Source organism: Ictidomys tridecemlineatus, chromosome 7 (genome assembly GCF_052094955.1).
Source record: "Ictidomys tridecemlineatus isolate mIctTri1 chromosome 7, mIctTri1.hap1, whole genome shotgun sequence".
NCBI lineage: Eukaryota > Metazoa > Chordata > Mammalia > Rodentia > Sciuridae > Ictidomys > Ictidomys tridecemlineatus.
This window is the reverse complement of record NC_135483.1, coordinates 154,937,934-154,954,044: the sequence shown is the minus strand read 5'-3', so window position 1 is coordinate 154,954,044 and position 16,111 is coordinate 154,937,934. Positions and strand designations below refer to the sequence as shown.

At 32.7% G+C, this 16,111-nt stretch overlaps 1 protein-coding gene across 1 annotated transcript in view; it reads right to left on the bottom strand.

Annotated features, from left to right (window-relative positions):
• Col3a1 (collagen type III alpha 1 chain) overlaps positions 1-16,111 on the bottom strand; it is a 38,120-nt gene that overhangs the window by 15,655 nt on the left and 6,354 nt on the right. The window contains exons 2-25 of the mRNA XM_005324388.5: positions 11,846-12,042; positions 11,556-11,606; positions 11,064-11,174; positions 10,209-10,286; positions 8,398-8,451; positions 7,888-7,941; positions 7,117-7,170; positions 6,448-6,501; positions 6,247-6,300; positions 5,569-5,622; positions 5,092-5,136; positions 4,902-4,955; positions 4,401-4,445; positions 3,716-3,769; positions 3,228-3,326; positions 2,673-2,717; positions 2,435-2,533; positions 2,212-2,265; positions 1,979-2,086; positions 1,749-1,802; positions 1,070-1,168; positions 721-774; positions 472-570; positions 99-152 (exon numbers count right to left, since the gene is read on the bottom strand). Coding sequence (XP_005324445.2) covers positions 99-152; positions 472-570; positions 721-774; positions 1,070-1,168; positions 1,749-1,802; positions 1,979-2,086; positions 2,212-2,265; positions 2,435-2,533; positions 2,673-2,717; positions 3,228-3,326; positions 3,716-3,769; positions 4,401-4,445; positions 4,902-4,955; positions 5,092-5,136; positions 5,569-5,622; positions 6,247-6,300; positions 6,448-6,501; positions 7,117-7,170; positions 7,888-7,941; positions 8,398-8,451; positions 10,209-10,286; positions 11,064-11,174; positions 11,556-11,606; positions 11,846-12,042 — 1,724 coding nt within the window. The remainder of the gene's footprint in view (positions 1-98; positions 153-471; positions 571-720; positions 775-1,069; positions 1,169-1,748; positions 1,803-1,978; positions 2,087-2,211; positions 2,266-2,434; positions 2,534-2,672; positions 2,718-3,227; positions 3,327-3,715; positions 3,770-4,400; positions 4,446-4,901; positions 4,956-5,091; positions 5,137-5,568; positions 5,623-6,246; positions 6,301-6,447; positions 6,502-7,116; positions 7,171-7,887; positions 7,942-8,397; positions 8,452-10,208; positions 10,287-11,063; positions 11,175-11,555; positions 11,607-11,845; positions 12,043-16,111) is intronic.

Sequence of the window (16,111 nt, the reverse complement as noted above, 5' to 3'; positions counted from 1 at the left end):
AGAGGAGCACAATTAATTAGATAACAAAGAGAAGTCCTAAGGGTGGACATGAATGCATCTAGGAGAAGGCTAGAAATAAGTAGATGAAAGGTACCTACCGGAAGGCCAGGTCCTCCAGGGCCACCTCGTTCTCCATTCTTGCCAGGAGCACCCTAAAGAAAAAAGTGACCAATATTTACCAATTTAAAGAAAGATCACAAATATCATAAATATGGTTACCTCCTATATTTTTTTTACCTTGAACTTGGGTTTTATTTAACCATAAAACACATACATTTAACATTTAAATTATCCATTAATAGAAATAATAATTTAAGTCATTTATTACACACACACACACAACCAAATTATATATTTAGCTCCCTTCCTATATGCTGCAATTATACTTTTCCATGTTTTAAGGAAAGGACTCAAATAAGAACAAAGGCTTCCTGTCATATAATTTTTGAATAAATTAATAAAGGAACTCACATCGTTTCCTTTAGGACCAGGGAAACCCATGACACCAGGCTGACCTCGGGGACCAGATGGCCCAGGAGGACCGGGGCGACCACTTTCTCCTTGTGTTCCCTGATGAAATAAACAATTATATTCATCAAAGTTTAATCAATACCTGATCAAAATATACAATATAGAGAGGTATCTACTCAAGGACAGTTTAAAGTCTACGTTGTTTTTTTGGGGGGCTTATAAAATGAGATATTTTTAAATTGTACATACGGGAGGTCCTGGTTTTCCATCATTGCCTGGTCCTCCTGGGCTTCCAGGCATACCCTAAATGAAAGAAATCAGTTGTCAAGTGATTTAAAATAAACTTTTTAAAAAATACAACACAACCTGTTTATACAATTCAGATATTTCAACTTATATACATGGCCTCATATTTGACACTTTGTCTTTTTTCTTTCTATAAAGCATCTAAGTGTTTCATTTTCTATTCTTTCTTAATCTGCCCTGGCCTTAATTTCCTTAAAAGAATTTTGTTTTGTTTTGACTTGAGCTTTACAAAAATTCATTTATCTTGCCTATCTTTTGACCAAGTTAAAATGTCACTCCAACAAATCCCTACCCTCATTCCTGGACTTCCTGGGGCACCATCTCGGCCAGGTTCTCCAGCTGCTCCTCTGGGACCTGCAGGGCCTGGACCACCACGTTCCCCAGCAGGACCCTAAATAGTGAAATAAATTAACAAACTTTTAGAAGAGCCTTCATTAGCCTAGACATGAACAATATTTAAATTGTAATTATAGAACTTATTTGGCTAATATGTTGCTGACATCTTCTTCAGAAAAGCAGTTATTTTAGCATGAATTACCATATTGAAAAACATTTTTTTAAAACTATGATGAATATAACATCTTTAAAACAAACAATATTTATTTGGCTTAACGATATACTTCCATACACTTAAAGTCAAGTATCTCTAAAGATATGAAATCATTTTTTTCATATTACTTTAGAGCTTTCAAAGGATTTTCAGGTATTTTATTTTATCTCATTTTTGCTATGGTGCTAAGTGAGTTCCAACTCACAGTTAAGTTAAAATATTCGGATTAAGATTAAGTGACATTCTTTAATTGCAAAGCCAGGAAAGTGGCTTTTGCATTTCAAGTTTTACATTGGAATTTTTAAAATTCATTGCCTTTCAGAGATTTAGGTTTTCACTGGTGGGAAGCTATATATTGAAGAATTACTTATTTATAGTACTAGTACTAGACTTTAGGAAAATAAATACCAAAGTTATCTACCTTTTCTCCTGGAATGCCATTTGGTCCGGCAGGTCCTCGGAATCCAGGGGCACCCTGGAAATAATGAAAGTCAAATATTTTTGTCATAGGGATTAAAACTTTTTCATAATTCCTGAGTGGCAATATAGATAGTGTCATGCTATAAAAGGCTTTAAACAATATTTAGGATTGAATATTCAACATCAGAAAAACAGTGGCTGCCTCTTACAGATGACCAGTGGAAAACCCACCCTTTCTCCTGCAGCTCCTGGTATTCCATTTGCACCAGGTTCGCCAGGTGATCCATCTTTGCCATCTTCACCCTTTTGTCCTGGAATGCCTGGGGAACCAGCTTCTCCCTAAAAAAATGATGCCAAAGTAAAAGATTGATGACTAAATTTAGTTGCAAAATTTTTACCTATTTACTTGCTAATTATGTGCTGGTTCTCCAAGAAATAACCAAATCTGTTGTGGTAGTACTTACACGTTCACCACGTGGTCCTGGCTCTCCTTTGGCACCATTCTTACCAGGTTCACCCTAAAGTGAAACAAAATCTAGATTAAGATACAGGAAGGAGTCATAACAAAATCATCATCATCATCATTCAACTGAATAGGGGCAAAAAAAAAATCATGATTAATATTTTTATTGTGAGAATTAAGCCACACCTTTTAGGCAACAGAGGGGAGAAAAAAAGGCCACTTACCGCACCACCTCGCTGTCCAGGAGCACCATTAGCACCAGGTGGTCCTGGAGGACCCCGGGCTCCCATTAACCCAGGAGCTCCAGGAATGCCAGCAGGACCCTAAGAACAACCCAAGAACATAAATATTAGCCAAACATGAGGTTTCCCTCCTGAATATCTCACTTAAGTATCACAAATGTAATCTGTATGTGTATGAGTTGCTAGTGAATTATGTGTATGTTGGGGTGAGGAAACTTACCATTTCACCTTTACCACCAGGACTCCCAGCATTCCCAGGAGGGCCCTAGAGGATGCACAAATGAAGCATATTAATAATAATGAAAATAGTTCACATACAGTTAGAGTTGTTCATTTGTTTTTAAAATATACTTATCACCAGTCATTACACTTTGTAGAGATTAGGTGGTTCCCCAAAATATTTAAATAAATTAGAGATAATATATACTTTTTCTAAATTATATGAAAAATACATAAGTAGGAGAAGTGTTTGGTTTTGTTATTTTTTAAATTTTTTTGATTGATTATTAGTTTAGGGCACATTCTTCAAAACGTCAGATGATTATCCTACCCATTCCAACCTATCTGGGTTATATAAACTTGAAATTTATGCATTCTAGAGTAGTTCAAACCTCAAAGCTACCATTTTAACTACTAATCCGATCAGTATTTATCACAGTAGAATCACTGCAGAGCATTCAGCAACTTTTTTCTAATTGCTGGCAACATTGAAAGATATGCCTCTGCAAGCAGTGTAGCAGCATTCTTCCTCACAGTGGCCATATTCACTACTTACAGGAGGACCTTGAGCACCAGCATGTCCCTGAGGTCCAGGTTCTCCTCTTTGTCCAGGGGAGCCATTTGAACCAGGGGATCCTGCAGGTCCAACTTCACCCTAAGAGATAAAACCCTAAGTAGTCAATTTTGTTTGCCACTCCTAATTGCTTAGTTCACACTTTGACCCTGTTTAAAACCATCATCCCAAAGCTGTAGTACTATGACTACATACTATAGTTAAAGAAAAAATTCATTAACCACAAAGGCAGAGAAATAGGGTAAATATGTGACTGTGTTTTGTTTCCCTGAAAGATGATGGGACAAGATGATGGAAGAGGTATCAGGATAGCTGAATGCTATGGGTATATAGTCATGAATAGAGCTTTAAAATTCTACATAGACAAAAGCGATCCATTTGACTAATTAAATCATTTGCAAGAAGCAATTTAATGTTTTTTTGTTGTCTCCAAGATATTTTCATATTCTTCTATAGAAATACAAGCTTACCTTAGCACCAGGGGATCCAGGGAATCCTGCAGTTCCTGGGGGACCAGGAGGGCCCTGAAAAAAAGTAAATAAAATTTCAAGAGCTCTTAATCAAACAAATGAAACCTAATACTCCAAGTAAGTAATAAGTGAGCACATATAAAATACAGAATACACTTATGTAAATAAAAGCAGTATTCATTATCGATGGAGGAATGTTCTGTAGAGAAACATGGCACAATAAGAAGAGTGGAAATCTGAAGAGTTAGGAAATCTGGATTTCTCCCCACTTTTGCCATAAGTTCTGTGACTTTCTGTAGGTTAATTAGGCTTGAGCTTTGGTGCTCTCATTTACAAATTGAAGGTAATGTTGTTATGCATTTTTGTAGGGCTCTTTCAAATGTCATCTCCCATATTGAATATTAGCCAACATTGTAAGGACCATATAGATGTTAGCAATTCAGTAAGTATAACAGATGTGTCAGAACCTAGATTTTGTTTCTGAGCTCAGTGTCAGTTTGAATCAGATGATTACATATCTAATGTTGAGTATAGGGTCTACCAAAAAATTGATTAGCTACATTATAAAAATAGGCAATTAGAATTGAATATATGAATTATTTTATATATATTAATTATGAAATATTCTACAGTTCAGAATATATGGTTACCCTTGAGCAAATCAGGCTTATGCACAGTTACTTACTGGTTGACCGTCGCTACCTCGAGCACCATCGTTACCTCGAGCCCCCTAAAAAGAAAAGTTCAAGTCAAATATATTCTTAATTATGAAAAACTGATGACAAATAACATTTAAGTTCAAGTTCAAGAGAGTTGAGATTTCCTCAAGTATATTAAAATCTACTTACTAATTATATATTTTTATGGTCAAGTTGCTACAATTCTGATATGTATAGTGTTGATCAAATGTAGAAGGATTAGATTCTGTGTTTTCAGAACTGAATTCATATATAATGGTCTCATGACATATGCAAAGTCATCTTGAAAAGAAATACTATCAACAGATAAAATAGTTGTCAAAATCTTACTCACTTTCATGTAATTATAGCCAGAAATTTACTTGGTTTGACTTTGATATAGTCTTGCAGAAAAGATATTTTTCTGAAGATTTGCACAGTGTGACTACCTGAGACTCTTATCTGTCCTTTCTGGCATATAATTGGGTTGTGCTTTTAGGGATACTCACTGCAGCTCCAGGAAGTCCTGGCCGTCCTCTCTCACCAGGAGCCCCTCTTGGACCCTGCAGAGTGAAATTGAAAATGCGATCTTACTTTAAAGTTGACATGCATAACAACAGTTGGGAGGGAGAAAAGCAAGTTTAGGGTTAGGTGGAGGTTGATAGTAATCATGAGAATTTTATTATGAAACATAATTACCATGGGTCCAGGAGCTCCATTTTCACCTGGAAGACCGTTTTCACCCTAGAGGCACATAAAATATGTCAACATTGCATACAACAGAAAGAGGATCTTTTATTTAAAAAAATATGGTATGGAAAATATAATAAACCTAAGAAAAAGAAGTATCTTAATGATATCAAATGTTCGTTAGCATTTTATTTTATCAGTAATTTCAGTTTCTGCATTTTAAAAGAACAAAGACTAAACATAAGTAATGAATGAGTTACACTGCAATGTTCAACCATTTTAATCCAGACTTTTCAAGCCCTGTTTCATGGAAACTTTAATAGAGTATCTCAAATAGTCACTATTATTCAGCTCCTAACATGTAAAATTCTGATAAATTTCAGAAAAATTAAGCTCCACAATATAATTGCTTTAAAATTTAAATTGATTTACTTATAAAAATAGGATTTGATCAGATGAAAATGATCATATGGAAATACAGTTTACCTTCAATCCAGGAGCACCTGTTTCACCCTTTTCTCCATTTCGTCCATCAAAGCCCTATGAAATATATAAAAATAAACATATTAAACTTATTTGCAATCCAGAATGATTGGTAAACTTTACATTAAATTTGTATTATTAGCTTTTACTACATAGCACTCTTTACAACATTAATTTAAATAATATAAAAATTTAAATGGGTTGAAGATATTTGATTTTACAGCAAAAAAAAAAAATGAAACTAGAAAGTACCATTTCATCTGATTTTAGAATGTTGACTTTACTATAGACTGAAACACTAGTGTTGATTTTATTCCCATTAGTTCATAGAATTTTAGACTTGGTTGAATCTATCTAATGCATTCATAGGCTAAAGGCCCAATTCAATTTATATTGACTAAATAATAATATATCTTCAATTTTTTATGACAGTTATAGTAAGAAAAGTAAATTATTCTTAACCAAGCCTTTCCATACACTTCCAATCAACTCCATCATTTGCATAAAATTCTTAGTTTGATTAACAAATAAGTTTGTTAGTATTTTACAAACATCAAATCACCTAATTGTCAGAATCAACTACTTTTGGTAAAAAATGAATTGTCCACTAAAATTGGTTAGGCAAGTAAGTAAACACAACCAAATGGAGCACCCCATAGGTAATATAGAAATTCTACTTACTCTGTGTCCTTTCATACCAGGGAATCCAGGCATGCCAGCCGGGCCTTTAATACCCTAGAAGTAGCACATGAGAAAAAATATCAACAAACCTTCAGATAGAATCAGCTAAGTAGCAAAATGTTTTCTATTTTTTTATTAATTCAATTTAGCCATGTAATAATTTTCAAGCTAAGCTAATTATGATTAATTTATCAGACTTACGGGAGGTCCAGGCAATCCTCGCTCTCCGGGTCGTCCGGGTCTTCCTGACTCTCCCTAGATGGAGAAATAGAGTACATGAGAGTCCTGTATGAGAAAATACACTGTAAACAACAAGTGGTCTGATTAATTTGCATGAAGAACTCACTAAAACTCACAGAGTTATTTATTAGTAGAAGGATTGAGGAGGACTTCTCCTACCCTGATATAAACTTATAAAGAGATGATGCAGGTGCCTCTCATCACTGAGATATGCCCCTGCCTCAACCTAGTGAGAAGAATTTATCATTGGAAATTAGAAGAAAGAATGGCATAGTATTAAGGTATCGATGAATCTTACAGCTAATAAAATACTGTTATCAATTTTTTTCATGACAAGAGGCACACATAAGAAAATCACACCTCCTTCATTTAAATGATATATTCACTGGATAAGTCTTCTTTATAGTTAGGAAGTACATTTGGAGTTCTATTAGTTTAGAATTCAACAAATGATATGTATAACTATGTAAATATAGTATAAATTCTCAACCCCTTATGAGCTAAAATGTTGTTAAGACATAAAATTTTAAATAATGTTATTCCCTCTGAGATTCTGCTATATGGCATATGCTGTTTAGAACACTCCAAATAGAATTTTGCTGTATCCACATCCAGTCCTTAAACACTTACATCTTTTCCAGCAGGACCAGATGGACCTATAGCACCAGGAGGTCCTGGAGGGCCCTAAAATAAGAAAATAAAAAACATTTTTATAAACTTTTCTGTTACAGTTTATTATAACCCATTATGTGCCTCCTAGAAAGGATTACCATTTTGAAAATCCTTTCAATGATTCTCATCATGAAACTTATACTTACTGAGCTAGTATTATAGATCTATTCTATACAATTTTTTACTTTTAATTAAATTTATTTTAATGAAAATTAAGTCCCCTGTATCTATATTTTATGCTATGTGCATGCATTTGTATATTCAAATGTTCTTTTACATTTGTTGAGATAATGAATATATCTAAATATGCAGATATTTCTTAATATTTTGAAATATTAAGATAGCTTCACTTCTTGTTTATTTACATACTATATCCTCTGGAAGACTCTTTATGCTAATTCCTATTATATAAATATGTATATGTACATGCATACCAATAGAGTAGATATATAGGTGAACTGAGTCGTTACAAGAAATGAAATCTGTATTTAAGAGATTTACTCTATGAAGTGGACAATTTTGATAATTAACCAAAGAATCCCTAAAAATTTTGAAACCAATTCAAATACCATAAAAATGTTATTTATTGTGTAAAACTTAAACATAAATGTAATCTTCACTATATAGAGATCCTTGGCTATTTTAGAAAACGAAGAGACTTTCCCTATAGAAATTGGTTGTCTACCTTGTGTTGTCAATTTATTAAATATAGCTTTAGTTGTTACTTACTGCAGGACCAGCTTGCCCTGGTTCACCGGGGGGACCTTGGTATCCTGGCGAACCCTGGTGAATAATTAAAAAGTAAATATTTTTAAAATAACAAAATCTTCATATTAGCCATTTGCATTTTGAAGATAGTAGGAAATATGGATTTGGGAGTGCAGTCAACAAGTTTATTCCAGTTTATAAGTACTGAAACCAAACTTTTATTTTCAGAATAGAATATGAAGATAATATATTCCATTCCATTCATATCATTCCATTGAAACTAAATTGTTTTAAACTCAAAGTCATATTATAGACAATAAAACACGTGATTTAATTTTACCAAGTTTTTAATAGCTAGTAACTATTTGTGTAAAGGAATCAAATCTGGAATTCTGTCACTTAAAAAAATAGTCAGTTTATTGGTTGAAACTTCCTTTAATTAGGATTGTGCATGCTAAAATAACTAAATGATAGCAGGTTCTACATTAATTTGTACATCCATGAAGCAGAAAGCCCCAGTGCCATACTTACAGGGGAACCAGGATGACCAGATGCACCGGGGGGGCCAGGAGGGCCTGGAGGACCCTGAAATATAAATTTGAATGCAAATATAAAGTAAATTAGTATGAAGTACACTGTACATGTTCTTCAGAGACATGACTATTTAGATAGAATGCTGGTATTTTTTTTAAATGCAAACAACTGTATCTCATTATATGTTAACTCTTCACTAATATAGATACATTTATGAGATATTCAAAGAAGATCTTAAAAAGAAAACATTACTGCAGATGAAATTATCCCAGAACCCATAAAGTTATTAATAAATCTTATAAAATGTTAAATTTTATCTTTAAAGAAGGGAATTCAAAAGCTAGAAAAATGAGTACAAAATGCTATGAGAATCCCTGCAGTGTTTGATTGACACTGCATCAGTGAGGATGCAATTTCTTATCTAGTAGGCAAACTCAGTGTGGGAAAATATTTATCTGCATACTATAAGTCCTATGATCTGAGTTTCTAAAATAATAATGTAAGTCAACCTCAAACCTCATAAGTATCTATTGGTATAGATATCACAGAGTTGCATTGATATGGAGATTTAGATGTGCATATGAGAATCATCACACATGGTAAAACAATAATTTGTAAAATTACAACAAATGGATCATCATCATTTAGAAATAAAAGCTAAACTAAAAAACCAATTCTGTAGTATGCTGTTTCTAAATAATGATAATAAATTTATAAAACAACAGTTTTCAATTAAAATTTTTCTTGTAATCATTTTTCTGGAGTGTCCATAAGTGGTAGTTTTATTTAACTTTATAGACCCAATTAAAATAATAGGATTCATAATGCAAATTTAGCTAAGATGTAATGTCACATAAATTCTCCTTGTGGCTTTGAAAAATACAAAAAAAGTCACAGCCATTAAAACTTTACAGATTTGTAAAAAATTCTTTTTGCAACTTACTTTCTACCCACTAAAAGGGCCTTTTTTAAAGAAAGGACATTTGGATCAGTAAAAAGTTTGTGTTTTCTTGCTTTGGAAGTCATGATATGAGGTCCAGTGATTTGGACAGCAGTCCTCTACAATCCCAGAGAATTCAGTGCCATATTCCATTTACTCTCCTGTGGTAGATACTTGCAATGACAATCATAACCTTCTCTATTACTGATCCTCCTGAAAGGCTATTCTAAACAAAGGTCATTTTTTGTGGGTTACCATGTATGTTATCGTGTATGCATGCCCAGGTTTCAAAGCTTTTTGCTGTTTTCTTCTATTAAAACTCTAAGTCATTTACTTGGAGGAAGTCCTTCAGGTACACATACATAATTATTATTTAAGGTACAGTATAAAGAATCAATGAATTCTGGTAACATTTCTATTTGATTTTGAGAATTGGAGGCAAGGCAGATTGAGATATTGAACAGTCATTACTCGTACTATTATCTAGAAAGTAATCTTTAATGAATGAAAGATATAAAAATAAGACTGAAAATTTGGGTGAGAAAGATGAAAAGTGGAAGCAAAATGTGACAACTTCTAATAAGTTAGAAAATGTGTGAGCCCCAAGCATGAAGCATGTAAGCAGGTGAACCCCCTACCCATTCAGGTGGTCATATAGGAAGTGGAATTACAGGCCTGGCAGGAAAATATATGAGGAAAAACTGAGAGAAGAAACAAGATAATGTAACATCTTCTTTCACAACCTTAAAATAGGATAAGCTACTTTGTAAAAGTTCACAAAATACCAGATTTTTAGAACATTATTTGAAATTTAAGAAACTGGAAGGGTAAACAATACTCTAAAATGCTGAGAAATATTTATACTTACAGCTGGACCAGGAAAGCCAGCTCCTGCTCCTAAACCTCCAGCCTTGACGTCATAAGAGTCATACTGGGGAGAATAGTTCTGTGGCGGAGATTAGAGAAACATGCTCACTTTAACAAATAGATCACAAGTTATTTTCAAAAGCACTTTGAAGAAGTTCAGGCAACAGCTACTCTTCACTGGTAGAAGGCTTCTGCATGCCAACAGAGGTGGTATTATCTTGTTTGTCCTGTTTCTCTATAACTTTAGATATTAGACATACTACAAAACACTTGCTTGTATAATGCATGAATATTTCAACTAAATTGTTAAATACAGATTCAATGTTAATGCCCAAATTCGATCTTAAATACTCTCATTTAAACCATTATTACTAAGCAATATCTATAGCATTGCGTAGAATCATAGACTTGAAGTTTAAAGAATCTTGAGATTATAAAATCCAAACTTCTCATTTTGTACTGGAAACTGGTTAAGTCAAATTACTTTTCTAAACAGTTAATGAAACAAATACAATTTATATCTCTGGATATATGGTTAGATACACCTAATAGTTGTATCCCAAATTAAGCATTGTTACAGGGGGGAAAAAAAACTAATATTAGAAATGATCATATTCTTATTGAATTTTTTGAAACTTATTTTAATTTTTGTTCCAGGTCTAGAGATAGGTTCTATTTGGTTACCAGGATAAGAATAAGTTAGACAATATTATTTGCTTCTTGCTGAATTGCTTTTTGGAAAACTCTTTTTAAAACTCATAAAGATTTTCTAATTTTTCCTAAACATAAAGATTTTCTATTTTTTCCTAAACTAGGTTCTGTTTTAAGGAGAATCTTTAGTCCTATAGTTCATTACCTGACCACCAGGACATGGTTCACAGATTCCAGGGGAGCCAGGAGAACCAGGGGAACCTGGTTGCCCTGGGATACCAGGTTCACCATTTCTCCCAGGAATACCAGGAGGGCCCTAAAAAAATTAAGGATAAAAGTAATCAAAAGAGTGAAACATCCTGTGATTAAGAATCATTATCATATTTTTGCTTCTCTGCTTTATGGCATTAGGAATCAGTGAAAGTGATATATTTTCTAATGAATAAATGCCTTTTATGCAAAATTTGTGAATAATTTGATTATAATGTATAAAGACATTATATGAATTTTTGGCAATATGAATATTGACATGAGTAATTATGAATTTTTAGTTTGTCATTTGATCTCATTATTTAGATATGGAATACTAAAGAAAAAAGTCTGACTAATTAAAGTTCAAATCTGCAAAGGACATGGAAAGGACATGGAAAATAATTATCATAACATGAATTTATTCCCCTGAAGAATGTTTACTTACTCGATCTCCTTTGGGGCCTTGACGTCCTTGACCAGGAGAAGGACGTGTAGTCTAGTAAATGGAAAAGATACAGATTTAACAAGACATAGAAAAAATTTTCCAAGAACTACATCACAATTTACATGTTTGTTTGTTAAACCATGTTAAATGCTTTAAATTGCCATTTACTTATAATACTGGGATGACTATTGGACAGACATAACTTAAATTTCTTTTGAAGCTCTTATGTAGAAGCTATTCATGTATTTTAACCAGAATCTTGAAGATGTACAAAATTTCTTGGTACTCACAGGACTTGGACTCGGTGGGCAAATTGCACAACATTCTCCAAATGGGATTTCTGGGTTGGGGCAGTCTAAAGCTTCCTCATCACATAGTATGTCATCGCAGAGAACAAATCCTGCGTCACAGACACATACTTGGCATGGTTCCGGCTTCCAGACATCTCGAGCTGCATAGGTCTGACCGAGATAGGTGCAGCCATCCTCTAAAGGTAGAGAGTAAATTACAGGGTACAATGTTATTTTTGTTATGCAGTCATGGCTATTGACAACACCCAAAGTAGAGATAGTTTGGAACAAATGTATTCTCCCTTTCATTAGAAAATCATATCTTTCCTACATCATTTGCTAAGACTAGGAGAGATTGCTTAAAACACCAAATCTGCTAATTAACATAAATTGACACAACAAAGGAAATTTTCCTTAAAATAGTCAATTTTAAAATAACAGAAATTTTAATTTCATTTATACTAAAATGAAAAATATTATTGGGCTCCTTTTAAATGTTTTCCATGGATATCTTTCAAGCATTTAAACATTATTTATTCATTAATTGTTCAATTGAAAATAAGCTTTCTATCCAAATTGTTATTCTTGGGTTTAACAGTAGATGGGAGCATTAAATTAAGAAGATGATTTTGTTACTAATTCAAAAGAACTTCTATATTTTATTAACTTAGTTGAGAAATTCATAGGAAAGATGAGTTAATCTTGGCAGTATAAAACTCTTTCAAAATTTCCTGAAAGACGTTCACAAAACTTACATGCACTGTATGTCACTGGTAGCTCTGTTTGTCATTAGTAGGTCAATATTATATGGCAATATGTTATATACTCTATATGAATGTAAAGAAGTCCTCAATTCACAAAAAGGAAGTGGTGGTGGTGGTGATGGCAGAGGAGGGGGAGAGAGAAGAGAGAAAGGGAGGAGAAGTGAAAGAGAGGGAAAGAGAGATATGTTCTTACAATAAATATTGGCAAGGAATAAGTAGAAATAAAAGGGAAAAATATGAATCATGACCATGTGTATTTGTGGCTTAAAATGGTAAAGCATTTGCCTCAACCAAAATTTTAGTCTCGATTCCTAATTATATGCAAGATCCTGGATTCAGTTGCTATTAACAATGAATCAGCTTAGAAACTGTCAAAATTAAACCTGGTCTCAATTCTTGAAGCATTATCTGTGGATTGTGGTTAAATACAAACTTTAATTCTTGAAGATTACTATGACAGTTTGCCAATAATTGAGTAAATAATAATAAGTTTTAAAACATCTAAAAAAGCAGTTTTAAACAATATACTGTTGAGCACTTTCTCAGTTTTGTGAGACAGTGAAATTTTTATTTTCTTAAAGCCAGGACATTAAATGTGGTCTGAAGAAGGCATGGTTCAGAGGAAGCATCTATTTTAAAACTACATGTTGTGTTGTTGCCTACTGACCAAAAGAGCTTTCAGTAGTCCTCAGATTTCACCGCTGACACTATACACAGTCCCAAAGATCACCTTTTCGAGTTCTTGTATCTTCGGCATCATCTGCCTTTTTGAAGTAATAATTTAGATTCATAAATACTTTGAGTCTAAAGGTTAAGCTAAAAGTTCACCAAAATGGAGGATCTCTGTATCTGCAAACTCTGTGGAGTATGAAATTGCTTCTATTTCTCATTTCCACACATTTGTGCAGAAACAAAGTTAGTCACAGTTGTGAAACACCTGGAAAGTTCTTGGTCAATTCTAGAAGTTTAAAAACCCATTCTTATTTTGTGTTACAACTTCTCAGAGTGGGCTAGAGTTCATAAATGAAAAAAAAAAAAAAGAAAGAAAAGAAAAAACAACATGGTAGTTTTATCGAAATTTTAAATAGGAAGAAAGTATCTATTTAGAAAAGTTACTCCAATTCCTTCCCCATGTTTAAAACAGATACATGAGAACATGGGAAAGGTGTATCTAAACTTTTAAAGAAACATTTCTTTATTCTTAGTGATTGTAAAAGCTGAGTGCCAAAATGCTTATTACCACTATTACCACGATGGAAAGTAAGACTATTGGATGATATTGTGGAAAACATTTAAAAGAAGCCCAATAATCTTTTTCATTTTACAAACAATGATAATATAAGAGGGGCTAGGCATTCTATTCATTTATTTTATATGCAAAACTGACATCTTTAAGAACTAAGTCCATTGGTTTGCAGAAAAAAAAATCTGAAAATTTTGAGATAAAAGATTTAAAAGTACATTCTTCCATCTTTGTATTGGTTTCCTTTTCTTAAAGTGGATGATTTTAAAACCTCCGTATCAACTGTATATAAAATGTTCCTTCTGATTATTTTCAGCTCAAGATTTTTCCAATGAAAACCGAATTTCATGCCACACCCAGACCCTTCAAATACTACTAGATTGTGCTTAGGATTCTTTCAGCTCTTTCTCTCTTGATCAGAAATATCTTGCTACATTTAATATAGTAAGTGGGTTATACAAAATAGCTATGGAATACCCATGGCATATTAAAGCCACATGAAGATAACAGCTAAAGAGGTTTAAACAACTCATATTTTAAGTAGCTTCTCTTCCTTTGTTTTTAATTTGTCTTGAAGTCAGCATAAATCATATTTTATCCAATGTTTGCATCATCCTGTGTTTATGTGTCATTGAGGGTGTTTTCATATTGGTAGAAATATAGCATATTCTGTTTGTTCTGAAAACTATTAAGTAAAAGAGGCAAATATTGACTAAAAATTTAAATGTATTTGTTATAATTAGGTTAAACACAAGTGTTATATAAATAAAAATTATTATTTTACTTCTCGTTTCCAAATTTAAGCCTCAATATAAGTATCATCTTAGAGTACTTTTATTGTTTTCTTCTTTTAACATATTTTCAAATTCATTTTAGATTGATAAAACATGAAATTATACATGTCAATGGGGTACTATCTAATGTTCTGATACATGTATGCATTATCTTATTATTAATTTAAATCAAGTATATTTATTACCTCAAACATTTATCATTTGTTTATGGTGAAAACTTCTAAAATTCTTTCTAGTTCTTTAAAAATGTACAGTGCACTGTTGTTATCTATAGACACCCTATTTCATTAAACTGCAGCTTAGTACCCATGGGTCAGTCAACATTTCTTCATCTCCCCTTCACCACCTCTCCTTGGGCCCCTGCCCCTCTCCCAGCCCCTGGCAACCACCATTCTGTTCTCAGCTTCTAGGAAATCAACTCTGTTCATTTTCTTTTGATCTGCTCATGACAATTAACATGATGTGTGTATGCTTTGTTTTGCTTTAGAAAGTCATGTTGTTCTAAGTAAAAAAATTAATTTGGCATGCTTAAAAAATAACATAAAAATTAATACAGTCTTGCTTGCTACCATAACATTTAATTTCCACTGTAAAGGTAATGGAGAAACAGAGAAAGGGCTGATGTTCAACCACAAGTTTCTACTTAAAACCTTTCAAGAAATTGCCTTTAGGAGAGCCATCTTTCTTTTCAGAATTGCACAGCTTTTTCTAATTTGTCATTTCTGTGCCTGACTATATATGGTTAGTAATACAGGCTACCAAAAGCTCAACCTCTTATACAGATGTCTTAGGCCCTCCGTACATGGAAAAATCATGGAAAAGCCAAGAAAAAGAATGTTTTGTCTTCAAGTGGAATAAAATGCTTTTGGTAGCTATTAACACTATTCAAAAATAGAATAGAAAATAAGATTCAGAAGTAAGTCATCTCATTTTCTTAGTTATTGTCAGAGTAACTTTGATAAAAGATAAGTTGAATATTTTTTGAAAAAATATTGAATAAAATGTAAACATTCTAATTTTTATTACTGGACAAGGTAATAGATTTTACAATTACTTCCTTTAATGTTGTTGTTTAAAGATAGTCTTCCTGTTCCATTTGGCAATTTAAAACTCCACCTCTCATGTCACTTGATATTTCTATTCCTTATTCAAAAGTAAGTTTCTGAAATAAATTTACCTGCAATTGCACAAGTGATGCACTATACTAAATCATCTCTTTACTGAGAGATCTATATTATAAGACAAAATGATTCACTCTAATCTTAATTCACTCTAACCTTCTTTGTTTTCCTAGCACTGTTTGGGAACTTTAGAGAAAAATAAAGTCAATAACATAGTTTTATGTATTTCAATAGACTTAAACCTCCAACTTTTTTGTTTCCATTTTTCTAATATTAAATCATGTTAACTTGAAATAATCTTATAACTGAACTAAAATATAATGCAATGTATGCTTATCTCAATA